The 16,471-nt window shown below is 35.4% G+C and overlaps 1 protein-coding gene and 1 non-coding gene across 2 annotated transcripts in view; both read right to left on the bottom strand.

Annotated features, from left to right (window-relative positions):
• LOC103606112 (cohesin subunit SA-1-like) overlaps window positions 1-16,471 on the bottom strand; it is a gene marked incomplete at its 5' end in the record, with an annotated part of 50,546 nt that overhangs the window by 27,000 nt on the left and 7,075 nt on the right. Inside the window, 4 exons of the mRNA XM_008590702.1 lie at window positions 1,536-1,637; window positions 4,499-4,638; window positions 6,461-6,635; window positions 11,201-11,293. Coding sequence (XP_008588924.1) covers window positions 1,536-1,637; window positions 4,499-4,638; window positions 6,461-6,635; window positions 11,201-11,293 — 510 coding nt within the window. The remainder of the gene's footprint in view (window positions 1-1,535; window positions 1,638-4,498; window positions 4,639-6,460; window positions 6,636-11,200; window positions 11,294-16,471) is intronic.
• Window positions 5,666-5,740, bottom strand: TRNAI-GAU. Its single transcript has one exon. It is a non-coding gene; the product is annotated as a tRNA-Ile (tRNA).

The raw sequence follows: 16,471 nt of genomic DNA, 5'->3' as shown, positions 1-16,471 counted from the left end.
GGAAGCGCGGCAGCGCTCCCGCCCGAGGGTTCGGATCCCACATACAGACCGGTTCCAGCTCGCTGGCTGAGCGGGGCGCTGGAGCAACACCGAGGCTTGCAATCCCGTTGCCGGTCCCCGGTCTGGTACGGGGGCAACACTGAGGGTTGCGATCCGTTGCCGGACACGGAAAAAAGACAAAAAGACAAAAAAAAAAAAAAAAAAGTTTTCTAAATCACTTTAGACATATTACATGTAAAGTTTTACTTTTACATAAACGGTACTATACTACATATTTTGTCCTGATATCTTCTATTTTTCACTTAATATTTTGTCTTTAAAATCTTTTAATTACTTCAGAGTACCACAGTTTATTTAACCATTCCTTTGTTGATGGACAGTCTATTTCCAGTTTTTTCCTATTACAGGACTGCTGCAAAGCTACATTATATATATTTACACACACACACATATCTTGGTGCACCCTTGCATGTATTTATGTAGATACCTAGAAGCAAAATTACTGGTTTAAAGGGAATACATACCTAAAAATATGAAATATACAACAAAACTATGTTCTAAGAAGGCAAAAGCAATCTCTATCAAGGGACCTTTTTTTCCATATCCTTATCAATAATTTTAATTCATGCCAATCTGGTTCAGCAGTGATAAATATCTTCTTGTTTTAATTTGCATTTCATTAGTTATTAATGAAACTGTGCCTCTTTTCATGTTGATTCCTCTGAAAAGTACCTTATTCATACTCCTTGCTCACTTTTCTATGGGATTTATTTATCTTACTGATCTGTAGGGTTTGTTACATACAATTTAAAATATTTTTCCCCAATTTATCTTTCTTTTTTTAACTTTGTTCACAGTGCTGATTAATTTACAAATCTATTTAAGTTTATATAGATCTTTTTTTTTTTTTTAACTCTGTGGCTTCTTTAGAAAGAGTATTTTTAAAAATCCTCTTATTTTCTTATAAACTTTTAATTTTTACCATCTATGTATAATCCATCTAGTATTTATTTTGGCTACATGTGAGGTAGGGTTATAAATAGCTATTTTTTCAAAAACAGAGTCGACTGACCCATCACCATTTATTGAATAGTCCTAATCCTTTCTCCACTGATTTGAAATGAAACCTTTACCCCTGAAATCCATATTTTAACTTACTAGGCATTTACAAAGTATTTTATTTATGTAATACATGCAATATATTTTCTTATCTGGATACTACTGGTGCCCCTTCCTCACTTAATACTTTTTACATTTTTCTTTTTAAGTTATTACTTTTTAAACTTCTAATTTGACATTTCATCTTGTGCAAGAGTAGATCACCTTAGGATTTCACCTATTTGAAAGTGAACTATAGGATTATCTTCTGAAAGAAAATACTCACAACCCATTTGTTTGCACTGAAGAGTATCCATGGTAATGCACTGATAAAACGACCTTGTTTAAATGAGGTAAGATATCTCGCACACAACAAGCAAACAGAAATGTAATAATGCTATTTGTAGTCTTTGTCTGCCTCCCTCCAAATTTCTTACCTGCTGTAAACTGAGAATGAGAGTCTTGGCACACTGAATTTTATCAATCTGCCTGGTTTTACTCAGTGTTTCCTTAATAATATCACCATAGTCATTGTAATACTGTGAAACAAAAGAAAATGTAGCTTTAAAATTATTGAAATTTCACAAAATAAAGAATGGGTTAGTGAAAGAAAGGAAAAGTAAGTACAGAAACGTTTAATTTCTTCATCTTAAACATAATGGGAGTTAAATGAACTGTGTAAGGTTAAAGAAATACATATTTGATATTTAAGATTACAAAGTAACTAATGATAAAACTAAAAAAGCTGGGAATTCTAAAACGAGATGAGGTTATGTAGATGAGAAAAATTCCTTATTCTTTATAACATGATTCAAAAGATACCATCTAAAAGGTGACAAATCAAGAAATAGAATTCTGGTAGAAATCTAAAGAACTAAAACCAAAACAGTTTAAATTGCTTATTTCTGCAGAGTGGGCCTAAATAGGGGGAAAGGGCAGAATAGGGTAACGGACTTAACTTTTCATTTAATACTTTTGTGTACTATTTAACCCCCCCAAAATGTCTATATTTTATTATTATAATATAAAAATTGAAAAGCAGTGACTGGGAAAAATTTAACTTCCTTTAAATTCAGTTTTTGACCCAAGGTTTAAAGAATCTTACTTGTGAGTAAATAATTAGGAAAAGTTTCATCTGAAACCATTAAATCTAAAAATTATTTCCAAGCTAAGGCCTAAAGACTTATGTGAAGAAGTGATTTATATTAGTTCGGCAATTGAATTTTCAAAATCTTCAAAAATGTGGGTATGCTTCCATGAAGTGAGGCACCAAAAGGGGGAATAGCTTAAAAGGATCATTTTTTCAATGCAATTAAGAATTATGTCAATGAAGAAAAAAAGAGAAAAGATATATCTCTTATAAATTCAGATTTGAACTGATCATGTACAGAAGTGGCAGGGAAAGCCACACAGCAAATAGGAGTAGCAAATAGCTAGTAGAATACTCACAAAAGGGTCAAAGTCTATAATGAGAGAAGCGGTATGCAAAAAATGCTAACAATAAAAATTTTGAAGGCTCATTTCTTGGAACCAATGCAGTATATTGCTGAGGGATGACCAGGAAAAATCAGAACTCAACACATTTTATGCTTCTTTAGTTCCTGTGAAGGGGAACAACTATATAACAAAGGTAGGATAAACACTGGTAAAACGGAACTGAGATCCAGGTTGCAAGAAGAGATAATGAGAGCATGAAGTCATTCCAAATGAATTATTTTCCTAGGCCAGATGAATCATGTCCTATGAAATTTTGCAGAGATTATGGAAATATTATTTGTGTTAAGAAATGATGAAAAATAGGCAAGGTGTTGAAAGAGAGAGGTAATCATATTTCTAATTTTCCAAAGGAAAAGAAGGTCATATGGAAAATTAAACAACCCTTCCTCCACGAATGCCTGGGCTCCACCTAAGATATTCTCATTCAGGTTGAGTGGGACCCAGGAATATGTAATTTGGAATGCTCCAGATGACTGATGCATAATCAGCATAAAGTATAACTGCTCTGAACAATACATCAGTGAGCTTGATGTTGAATCCAAGCAGGACTACAGAATACATTATTAAAAGCAATGTTTGTGAATACTTAGAAATGAAATGGTTGCTAAGAGCAAGAAGAAGTTCATTAACATCCAGTATTTGTCTTTATGGGTCACTAAAAAAAAAGTTCACTAACAGATCATGACATTTTCTTTTTGAAAGGTTCAACAGGCAAATATGACAGACAGTCTATCTGAATATCAATAATCAGTTTGTCACGTTCTTTCATGGTTCTTTATAGACCATAAAGAGAAAATGAGCTGAGATAGGTATATTTATGCTGCTATCTTGGCATGGGTTTTTCTTCCCTCCCATGCTTATTATCTAGAAAGCTCCTATTTGTTTATACAAACCCTGTATAGACATTAACTTTAGGACGCATCCTCTGGTTCCTCTCACTTAAGTCTGCCTCTGTATTTGGTGCTAGCTTTGTACTTTGTACATCTGTCACTATAATAACCATGCTGAGTTTTTGTGGTCCAGGGGAAAGGGCTAGGCGTAGGAACCAGACAAACCTAAAGTCAAATCTCAGTTTTTGCTACTTTAATAGTGTGACCTCAGGTGAGTTAACCTCTCTGAGCCTTAGTTTCCTTATCTGTAAATGAAGATACTATTTCTTACCTCATAGGGTTATTGTAACAATCAAATATAATGTGAAAGACACTTAGAACAGTTTCTGAAATATAAATGGCACAGAATGAATGGCAGCCATTTATTCATTATTAGCATGCTATATTATATTATGCTTACATTTCAGTTTCTCTATTAATCTGTAAGCTCCTTATTGCAGAACTCATGTCTTATTTAAACTTCTGGCTCCCAGCACAGTGCTCATCATATTGTAGTTTTTCACCAAAATATGATGGATTAGCTATTACCTCGTAAGGGGAACTGGACCATACCCAAACATGGATGAAGACACAAGAGGATCAAATGGCATCCACACTATTCTAAATACGGGCAAAATAGAACATTCTCTCTGACATGAGAACAAGGCAAATACACAAAAACAGAAATGGTCCCTCCTTTCTGTGCCTTTCAGGCCACACCATGAAGAGTTCGGAGCTCTCTTTTTTTTTAGCTGGTGAGGAACAGAACAGAGCTTATAGAAAGAAGAGCAGCTGGAAGGGGAGTGTGTTCTTTCACATCAATGCTGGGAACTCCTACTCTATGGAATCAATACAACGGTATAGACTGATAAAAAGTTTATACTCAAATAAAAGAGAGAAACTTTATCAGAAAATCATCCACAACACATAGGTGAAAGCTGTTAAGTTTAGCTTCTGTCACCGTCCTTTCATTTTAATTACAAATTTATCTGCCACTTAGATGAAAAGAAAAAAATAAGAATAGGAAAATATACCTTCATGTAGTGTTTAAAGATGTCTGCAGCTGCGTGCATGTCAACAATATCATAAATGATAAGTTTGCTGAAGGCAGCAAGTAGATTCCTTCTCTTATGTAAGGCCTCAATTTTATTGGCTTCATCTTCTTCATCACCCTCTAACACAGAAAATAAACTGGTTACAAATTTTGGCCCTTTATCTAAGTAAAACAATGCAGACAATCTGTATAATCAAAAACTAGCTTGGCATCATAACTTCACAAATATGCACAATTCAGTTTTAGATGGGACACAAACAGTTTTACTAATTTTTTCAGGGTGCTGTATTTAGTTACACATTTATCAAATACTTAGTAGGCACAAGGAGATTATCATAGTAAAGAATGAGTAGGATAAGCAAACCATATACAAGTATAAAGAGATTGTTTTTCTGATTCTTTCATCATAATTATACTTTTAAGTTGTCTATCTTAAAAATACTATCGTTTCTATTTCAAAATTCCTTATGTACTAATATAGTCCCACAGAGAAGAAACTTCTGGAAATTGTGAAGACATAGGGAAAAAGTTTTCTTTGAGAAATATATTTGGGGGAGTAAAGGAAATATATGGAGGAGTTAATTTTCAATGCTTGTCTTAATCATGCTTACATTATTGGCTGAGAAATGAAATATATTTTGCAAGCCATGCTATGTACATGTAAAGTTTTTTTAAATCCTATCAAATACTTTCAAAATAAGCAGTGTTTCTTCCTAAATATTTTTAGATTCAGACCACACTGACTTGCCTATTTCTAATTCTAGAAAAAATTTCCCAACAAGTTCTCCAGATGATATTTCTCCCAGGCTCTGCACTGACCCTCTCATATCCTGGCCTACCTTTATTTGGGGCCAGCCTCCTTGCTTCTCTTCCTCACATATATGTATTCATAGAAGAATTTACTCCAATCTTTTATGTATTCATAAAAGAACTTATTCCCAATCTTTCTCTTTCCTTTCATGCTAATTAGTCCTGTTGTGAAGCATCAATGCTTTGAGAAGTTGGGGAAATCTTTTTGCTTAAGACAAATATCAGGTAAATTTTGTCTGAGATTAATACAGACTCTAAATAAATATACCCTGTTTTACAGTCTAGAATTTTCTAAAATGTTCTGTAAAGTAAAAAACATTCTTTTTTGGGGGGCAGCTGGCCAGTATGGGGATCCAAACCCTTGATCTTGGTGTTATCAGCACCATACTCTAACCAACTGAGCTAACTGGCCAGCCCCCTGTTAAGTTAATAACATTCTAGTAGCACCAGATATGCCTCTTACATTATTTTAGACATCTTAAATTATCTATTTCACAAATAAACTATTCTAAATAACTTATTTACAACTATTCATTAACACTTCAGTCTGATTTTGCTAAGCTGTCATTCTGCAGGCTCAGCGCAATTTTGACTAGTGAGGTTTGATCATAGTCTTTCAGCATTTAATATCTTAACAGTTACATGTTGTTCATTTTAGTAATATACAATGATCACACAGGAACAGAAAGGAACCTGGATGCAGCCAATCAGAAAAAACATCTATCCTACATATACATCTGTACATGTGGGAAATAACAAATGTACACAATTATTCATTGCAGCATAGTTTATAAGAACTAAAGACAGGAAACTAGCCATATGCCAAACAATGTGAGATGGATTATATAAATTATGCTATATTTATACAAAGCAATATGCAGATGTTAGAAAAAGAATAAGGAAGCTCTTATGTAATGATAGGGAAAGTGCTCTAAGGTACAATGTTAAAGGAGAGAGACTGCACTATGTACATCTTTATTCTTGTTGGTTTCTGACCTACATGAATGCATTACTATTAACTTTTTAAAGAGAAATCTCTGTAATTTTTAGGAATGAATTTGAATTTTTTTGCTCCGATCTTTTGGGGCTGGTAAAACAAAACCAATATTGACAAAATGATAGCTACAAATACCCATGCTCTGGTTCTCCTCATCTTGGTCAATGAAAACGTGATCCATCACAAAACTGAGGAGTTCAGACTGGAGTCCAGTATCTGGATTAAACACCAAAGGCTGAAGGCCCTCTCTGCCACCTGTCATTAACTGGTGACTAAAAATCATCAAAAGATCACAGAGTAACATGAAAGCCTGGAAAGCAAAGGGAATCCATTAGCAAAATACTATGTGAATATAGCTACAACCACAAATCAAAGTTAATGAAAACACACTAAATTAAAATTTAGTTCAGTAGAGTGCCATAATATAAATTTTAAGTATTTAAATTCTAATTAGTTTTAATTTACAAATTTTTTTTTGAATTAGTCAAGATTTATTCAGTGTTATTTATACAAATTCACTTATTCAATGTCAAACACTCAATATAGATTGCAAATTTGCACTGTTTCTCAAACTTGACATTTTAAAATGGAGTATGAATACCAAAAAATGGTATTCATGGTTTAGAGTTTTCAACAGAGGTGATGAAGACATTGGGTAGATAGTGTGTTTTCCCATGATGACCACACATTGCACCCCACCCCACCCCGACTGTCACCCCCTCCCTTACAATTCCCAGCTGGATTCCCCATTAGGGTATTCATGGTTTAGAGTTTTCAACAGAGGTGATGAAGACATTGGGTAGATAGTGTGCTTTCCCATGATGACCACACATTTCACCCCACCCCACCCCGACTGTCACCCCCTCCCTTACAATTCCCAGCTGGATTCCCCATTAGACCACTCACTGCTACGCTTTCCACCTCCTTCTGCATTTTCCAGCCCTACAGATATCCATGGTGAACACTACTGTGCTCTTTTGCTTTGGCTGAAGCCAGAATGACTGGACCTTCTTTAGGACTTAGTAACAGCAAAGAGTGCAAATGAACACAGCATTGTTGCTTTTAACATGAACTGAGATGAAAGGCAGGGTCTCTCTGACAACATACAACTTCAAGAACAGTACTTAATATAAGGCCAAATGTTGGGGGAGTGAGGGAAATGAGATTATTTGCTCTGCTCATTTCATAGTCTAAATTTCACTGTTTCTAACCAAAGGTACTTTAGAGTGAGATGCATTAATAATTTACAAATTTAATAAAATTATTTTTTCTTATTAAATACTTGTCACATTTAAGGCTTTTATTCCCAAACATAGTACATTTCTTTTACTCAGCTGTATTAACTCAAAAACAGCTGATTAGGAGATTTTGACTTGAATTTTAAAAAAATAAGTTAAACACAACTCTGGAAGTACAAAATTGATATAACAGATTATGACAGAGGTTAGGAATCTAATACACTGCTTAATCAAATAATTAGCATAAGTTTTAAGACCGACTCTATAATTCAACAAATTATAATGCAACAAATGTAAGCTACTATTTGGATTCTTTTAAAAAAATCTAATGTAAAAAATAAATCTCTACCAGTAGGTTTAAAATTGAATTCAAGGGCCGGCCCGGTGGCGCACTGCTACAGTGCGCCGCTTGGGAGCGCGGTGGCGCAAAAAAAAAAAAAATTGAATTCAAGACCATTCATATAAAAACCAGTATCTAAAAGCCTCCCAACAATTTTAATCACATAAGGGAACTTTCAACACATTTCCCCAAAGATAAAGTATTATATAGGTATGTTGCCAAATTTGTCCTATTTAACAAACGAAGTGAAATAAATGTGTACTGTCAGTTTATTATAATTGAGAGATTTGAGGGCTCTGACACCTCAAAATGTTTCACTAAAACTCTCCTCTAAAAGTTGATTTCTATGAGAAATAACAGTTTTGGCATTTATTTGGAGATGGTTGTATACTTGGATGTCCAGTAAGAATCATAGCNAAGGGAATCCATTAGCAAAATACTATGTGAATATAGCTACAACCACAAATCAAAGTTAATGAAAACACACTAAATTAAAATTTAGTTCAGTAGAGTGCCATAATATAAATTTTAAGTATTTAAATTCTAGTTAGTTTTAATTTACAAATTTTTTTTTGAATTAGTCAAGATTTATTCAGTGTTATTTATACAAATTCACTTATTCAATGTCAAACACTCAATATAGATTGCAAATTTGCACTGTTTCTCAAACTTGACATTTTAAAATGGAGTATGAATACCAAAAAATGGTATTCATGGTTTAGAGTTTTCAACAGAGGTGATGAAGACATTGGGTAGATAGTGTGCTTTCCCATGATGACCACACATTTCACCCCACCCCACCCCGACTGTCACCCCCTCCCTTACAATTCCCAGCTGGATTCCCCATTAGACCACTCACTGCTACGCTTTCCACCTCCTTCTGCATTTTCCAGCCCTACAGATATCCATGGTGAACACTACTGTGCTCTTTTGCTTTGGCTGAAGCCAGAATGACTGGACCTTCTTTAGGACTTAGTAACAGCAAAGAGTGCAAATGAACACAGCATTGTTGCTTTTAACATGAACTGAGATGAAAGGCAGGGTCTCTCTGACAACATACAACTTCAAGAACAGTACTTAATATAAGGCCAAATGTTGGGGGAGTGAGGGAAATGAGATTATTTGCTCTGCTCATTTCATAGTCTAAATTTCACTGTTTCTAACCAAAGGTACTTTAGAGTGAGATGCATTAATAATTTACAAATTTAATAAAATTATTTTTTCTTATTAAATACTTGTCACATTTAAGGCTTTTATTCCCAAACATAGTACATTTCTTTTACTCAGCTGTATTAACTCAAAAACAGCTGATTAGGAGATTTTGACTTGAATTTTAAAAAAATAAGTTAAACACAACTCTGGAAGTACAAAATTGATATAACAGATTATGACAGAGGTTAGGAATCTAATACACTGCTTAATCAAATAATTAGCATAAGTTTTAAGACCGACTCTATAATTCAACAAATTATAATGCAACAAATGTAAGCTACTATTTGGATTCTTTTAAAAAAATCTAATGTAAAAAATAAATCTCTACCAGTAGGTTTAAAATTGAATTCAAGGGCCGGCCCGGTGGCGCACTGCTACAGTGCACCACTTGGGAGCGCGGTGGCGCTCCCGCCGAGGGTTCGGATCCCACATACAGACCGGTTCCCGCTCACTGGCTGAGCGAGGTGCGGGTGCAACACCGAGGGTTGCGATCCCGTTGCCGGTCCCGGTCCGGTACGGGCGCGACACTGAGGGTTGCTATCCGTTGCCGGTCACGAAAAAAGACAAAAAAAAAAAAAAAAAAAAAAAAAAAAATTGAATTCAAGACCATTCATATAAAAACCAGTATCTAAAAGCCTCCCAACAATTTTAATCACATAAGGGAACTTTCAACACATTTCCCCAAAGATAAAGTATTATATAGGTATGTTGCCAAATTTGTCCTATTTAACAAACGAAGTGAAATAAATGTGTATTGTCAGTTTATTATAATTGAGAGATTTGAGGGCTCTGACACCTCAAAATGTTTCACTAAAACTCTCCTCTAAAAGTTGATTTCTATGAGAAAAAACAGTTTTGGCATTTATTTGGAGATGGTTGTATACTTGGATGTCCAGTAAGAATCATAGCAGTTAATACCCTGATTACACAACCATGAAATATACTGAGATATTTAGGAAGAGCCCTTTGAAAAGAGGGGAGCATGAACAGAATCCAGGGTAGTATTTTACCCAGGCTATAGTTTTAGACATCATCAAGCTGATCTGATGCAGAAACACTGGATTTTTGGTTTAAATAGCCAGAGCTGGGTACTTCTAGACAGCACTGGTAGAGTTCTGAAGATTTAGAGATCAAGGTTTAGTTTAGGGAAGACCATCTCTGTTTCCATTTTAAATTAAATGCTGATAACTCAATAAAAAGAGAACTGTGACCACCTTGTAAGAAGAGAAAGCAAAGGATAAGTAATACCGTGCCCTTTAACCAGACTAACTATACTCTTTTTCTAGCCCAATATCAAAATAAGGGACATTATGGAAAAAGTACATTCTGTTTTATACAAAAGTACTCCCTAATAGAACAGTATAATAAATGGCTTAAAAATCACTTCATGGAAACAGTAGTTCCCTGGGCTCCACTTTTACCCTCTCTGGGCTGTGCTCCTCTCCAAGGAGTGAGTAATCTGTTGGACCAATGGGATATGTCCATCCATACTCTCACTTCTACACCACTGTTCAAGTACCGGGACTCAACAATTCGTTACCCTAACAGACCTGATCCTATTGTCAGAGCTTGCAAAGGTCTCTTCCCTAGGCATACTGCATCCCCAGTGTGTGCACTCCTAGGCACCAGGGTGAAGGGGCAACTGTTTGGGGAATGGGGGGGAGGGTGGTGTTTCACAGAGCTTGGACATATGGGCTGAAGTATTCATATGCATGCGTGAGATGTGCTTCCTGTTAAAAGGAGCTGAAAGTGAGAAGACAAGAGGGCAGGCCATAGGTCAGCTTCCTAGACCCTAAACGTTCTGACATAGAATTCTTGATAGTCAAGAATTCTAAATTTAAACCTAGCATTCCAGGTAATGAGAGTATACTTGTCAAAGCAAAAGGATAGAATATATTTTATATACAAGTTTACCAGCTTGCTTTATAACTTAAATATTCAGACATCTACACTCCTGTCCATCTCCCATAAATTTTAGTGATGGACATGTATGCTAAGAACTGCCACAAAAAATTACATCTTCTTACTGTTCATCAATGCTTTTCAGCTGTTTTTACTGAGAGCTCTTAACTGGTAATTTCTTACCTGTTCCTTCACTGGAGTATTAACATTAGATAGGCACTGTTGGCAAACAGCCAAAAAGGATTTCACTGTTTTCCTCAAAACCAACAAATCATCCTGTAAGACACATTCAAATTTGCAAGCATGAATTACAGTATACTAGAAAACTGATTCAGAAGAAATAATACGTGGAAAATATCCAAACTGGTTTACTGTCAAGAAAATTTGTAAAACCAAATTTCTTCTTGGAAACCAGTTAGTACAGTTATTTGCTAGATATCGGGCCTAATGGAAAGGACAGTGAAACTGACCATCCCAAACACTCAGTTCTACTTAGCTATGGAATGCTCAGTATGATTGCTGTCAACAAACTTTCCTTTATAAATGTGATTTACTTAGGCTGATATTAAAATTGTTAGTCATTCCTTAATATACACTAACTGGTAGTAAGGTGAGAGAGCACAGAAGCACACTGAAAAAATTCAATTAAGCAACAACCGTGTACTGAACTTCTCCCATATTTTAAGCACTCTGCAAAATATCAGGGGAAGAAAGATAAATTTAAGACAATGTCCATGCCCTTGAAGAGTGAACATTCTAGCAGAGAGTTAGACCAGTTAGAAAGGTTAATTAAGTCTTCAAATTTATGTATTAACTCTAACTGCAACAGAGTTGAGTTGGAGAAACCTTCTATGAGAACAGGCTTTAATCTAAGATTGGATCGGTAAATAGGATTTAATAAGATGACCAGATAATATTTCATATGGAACAACATTTGAAAAGTATAAAAGGAAATTTATATTTATCGAGCACCTATAATGTGTCAGGCACTGGTTTGAGGGCTTACTATTATATAATTTAATATTTATATAGATTCTAAGAAGTAGTCATTATTAGCAAGGATTTGAAATCAGGACCGTCTGATATTGGAACTCATATTCTTCCAACTAATAAGCAAGACACATGCAGATAATTTGGTATTATATTGACATTTAAAATAGTAATGAACCAAGGTCACAGATTCAGATCCCTGTACTGGCCAGCCACCAAAACAACAACAAAAAAATTAAATAGTAATGAAGAGTAAATACCTGAGCAAAGGCTGATGTAGAAATCACTTTAAAAAAGAACTCTATTAAACTAAAATTCTCTAAGCTACTCTATTTTGTACAGATGACACCACTTATTCCTTTTTGGGACCTCACGTCCAAATACTTCAAAAATTATATACATGTTTCCTTTTGCTAATTAAAAAGAACTCTATTAAACTAAAATTCTCTAAGCTACTCTATTTTGTACAGATACTTATTCCTTTTTGGGACCTCACGTCCAAATACTTCAAAAACTATATACATGCTTCCTTTTGCTAATATGAGTGCAATATTTGGAAGAAAAAATGAGTTCATCTTGTGCAGAGTAGAAAAAAGGACACTGTCTTGAGAACCTTTAATGTTGCTGCAGATGAACATCCAGTAACCAAATCTCAATGTTCCTTGAACTTCTTTAATTTCAAACATTCACAATGCACGGGGGAAAAGAGGAAGGAACAGGCAACTGCAACAGAATGTAAGGAATGGTATGATAAGAGAGAACACAGGCTCTATGTTGGAAAATCTAATTCAGAGTCAAAAGTTGTCACATAGAAGAGTTCCCAAAGAAGATAATGTACAAATTGAGTCCTGAAGAACAAAAATTATCTAGCAATAGAAAAAGGTGTTCTAAATAGGGCACAGAATATTCACAAGCTTGGAGGTGTTTTTGAGGAACTGTTAATTTATTGTAGCTGGGGCATGAATAGGGAAGAAAGTGGCAAGAGAGAAAGCTAATGAGTAAAACAGAATCTGTTTTAAATGAAAGTCCATTTAAAATGCCATGTTAAATCATTTGGATATTATCCTGATAGCAATAAACAACTATTGAAGAAGGATTTTTTCCATGGGAGTGCTAAAATTTTGTGTAAAAGAATCATATTCTAAGCATAATGAAGAATGATGTAAAATAGGCCACTTAAAGTAGATACAACCTTTTGTTCAGAGCTTATTATGTACCCAAGAATTGTGTTCTAAGTGTCATAAATTTAAATCTCACAATCACCCTATGAAGTAATTGGTAATATTCCTGTTTTACAGACAAGGAAACTGAGATTCAGAGCATCCATAAATTCTAAGTGATAGAGTAAGGATCCAAACCTAGGTCTGTCTGACTTTTAAGTCCATATTAATCATTATCCTGTATTTTCTTACATATTAACAAAGACCATAGGAATTAACTAGAATGAGGGCTTGAAAATAAAATGTTGACAGTAAAGATATGAATAAGTGTGGAATAAATTAAAGTACTAGAACTGATAGAATTTAGGGAATAACCGTGAGTAGGGGCTGTTGTTGATTACTCCTAAATTTTTAGGTAGTCGCCTGCTAGATGGACTGTGGTGTAAGTCACCAAGATAAGAAACACAGGAACAAATGCAGTTAGCAATAGTTAATTTTAGAAATGATGACTTTTGGGCCGGCCTGGTGGCACACTCGTCAGAGTGTGGCGCATGGGAGTGCGGTGGCGCTCCTGCCGAGGGTTCGGATCCCATATAGAGACCAGTCCGCTCACTGGTTGAGCGCGGTGCGGGCGCGACACCAAGGGTTGCGATCCCGTTGCCGGTCGCGGTACGGGCGCAACACCGAGGGTTGCTATCCCGTTAACGGTCACGAAAAAAGACAAAAAGGAAAAAAAAAAAGAAATGATGACTTTTGAGATCCTTGAAAGATATCCTACTGAAGGTGTTTAGAAGGCAATTGAATATATGAGTTGAAAGCCCAAAACAGAGAAGCAAGAATAAAGATAAGAAATGATGACTTTTGAGATCCTTGAAAGATATCCTACTGAAGATGTTTAGAAGGCAATTGAATATATGAGTTGAAAGCCCAAAACAGAGAAGCAAGAATAAAGATTTGGTGGTCCTCAGCATTTAGATGGCAACACAGGTGATAAAAGTGAATGATACTGTTCAAAGAGAATATGTAGTGATAAACCAGAAATCTACTGACTGAGGTCAGCTAAATTCCTAAAAGACTTGCGGGTCTGAAATGGGGCAAAAGTTGTGTCTCCACATTCTGGAACATTACCACAAGACTATTTTTAACCTAAAACCAGAGCTACTGATGCCTCAAAAGACTATGTATTAAATTAGGAATGCCAAAAATGTATCATTGACCCTTACTCATACATGTGTATATAGGATGTAACCAAGGGCCAATCTCTAACCTATGTAATGCTATGTAACCAACAGAAAAACTGATGTACTGATTAAGGATCTGTCCCCTCTTCTCCCCTTTGTTATTCTCTTCTTTGTGATTAAAAAAATACTAAAACCTGGTCTACAAATTGGAACACATGATTCAAAGCCTTGAATGTATGTCTTCCCAGGATGCAGTCACACATATTGGCTCAAGTAAACTCTATGAAACTTATCAGTACCTCAGGTTCTTTTTACAGATCAAAAGTAGAGAAAGGAGACAGGAGACAAGTATCCTGGGGAACATCCAAGATCAAATTGCCAGCAAAAAAGCCCAAAAAAAGGTATCCTGTGGAATACCAATATTTAAAAGATGAATGAGAAAGAAGAGCTTATGAAGAATTTTAAGAAATGATCTGAGAAGCAAAAATAAAACAAGAGGATTATGGCATACCAGAGGTAAGAAAATAAAAACCATTTAAAAATGGATAATTAACAATAACAAATAGCACAGAGAGATAAGACAGATAAGGATTAGAAAGTGTCCCAAGGATAAAGCAATGATGAGGCTGGGAGTGACCTTGGAGATAGCATTTTCATTGGAGCTATGAATGTTGAAGTCACACTGCAGTGGGTTGAAGAGAAGATAATGAAGTCAACTCTTTCAAAAAAGTCTGATTGTAAAGAGCCACAGAAAAATAAAATGGCTGCTAAAGAGGTCTTCTGGAGTTGATGAAGGACTTTTTGGTCATTGCTGATATTCTGAATAGAAAAGATATTGAGAATGTTTAGTGAACAAGTAACTGAAAGAAGAACAAGGTCTCTAAGCGATGTGACCTTACGGAAATTATTTTATATCTTAGGATTACAGATTTTAAAAATCTATAAACAAGAGGATTGAACTAGGTATTCTGAGGTTCTGTGTCATTCTGTGGTTCTGCAGAATTAACTCTGCATACTCAAATGAGAACAGATAGTACTCAAAGGATGAATGTTCACTCTTCCATCACTAGCACCTAGAAGAATAGTGCTTGGCATATAACAGGTGTTTAGTATATATTTACTGAATGAAATGTCAGTATACTTAATATGGATGATCTCACAGTCCTAGGGGAGATTGAATAATGTGTTCATTCCATCAAACAATAAATAATTAAGTTTTTAAAAAATGATGCTAGGAGGTATCAATGCTCCTTTATTCCCTCAGATTTCGTAATATTTTAACTTATTTTCTGAAAGGAGCTTGGCATCAAGAGCACTTTTTCCTAGAGTAGCCATGGAAAGGAATTCAGACAGGTCAGATAATAAGATTCTAGCTATATTCTTTTGTATCCATTTTGCAAGTTGCTTCATTAGACTGACTAAGGTTTTTTTGCTTCCTGGTAGATCTAGTCAAACCAATAATTAGAAGACTGAAGCCTACATACGCCAATATATGAAAGGGCTAAAATAGTTTCAATTTCTCAGTGATCTATTTACAAAGATAAGAGGAGAAATCTCTTTCAACGAATTAAGATGTTCTTAAAATACTTTCTGGTCAGCAGAATCTCAACAATGAAGAACCCCAAATAGGGCAGGCACAACTAAGATGGTGAATTTATCATATGAGCTATATTAGAAAGACATACTCCTAAAGGCACAAAGGCTAAAACTTGACATCTTAGGAAGAAAAAGTAGATCTTAAATGTAGACTTCCCCCATAATATCCAACTATCCCAATATGACTATAGTCAGGGAGGAAAGATAACAGTTTAATTCCTGCATGTGCGTACACGCACACACACACACATGCACACGTGCGCGCGCGCGCGCGCACACACACGCACACACACACACACACACACTTTAAAATGGGTGATAGACTCCTTTTCATTTTTTTTTTTCCTGTGCGTGCGCGCACACACACGCACACACACACACACACACACACACACACACTTTAAAATGGGTGATAGACTCCTTTTCATTTTTTTTTTTCCTTTTTGTCTTTTTTCGTGACCGGCAACGGATCGCAACCCTCAGTGTCGCGCCCGCACCGGACGGGACTGGCAACGGGATCGCAACCC

Source organism: Galeopterus variegatus, unplaced genomic scaffold, assembly GCF_000696425.1.
Source record: "Galeopterus variegatus unplaced genomic scaffold, G_variegatus-3.0.2 Scaffold6308, whole genome shotgun sequence".
Lineage (NCBI taxonomy): Eukaryota > Metazoa > Chordata > Mammalia > Dermoptera > Cynocephalidae > Galeopterus > Galeopterus variegatus.
Note: the sequence above shows the minus strand (reverse complement) of the source record. Positions and strands in the feature narration are given on the sequence as shown.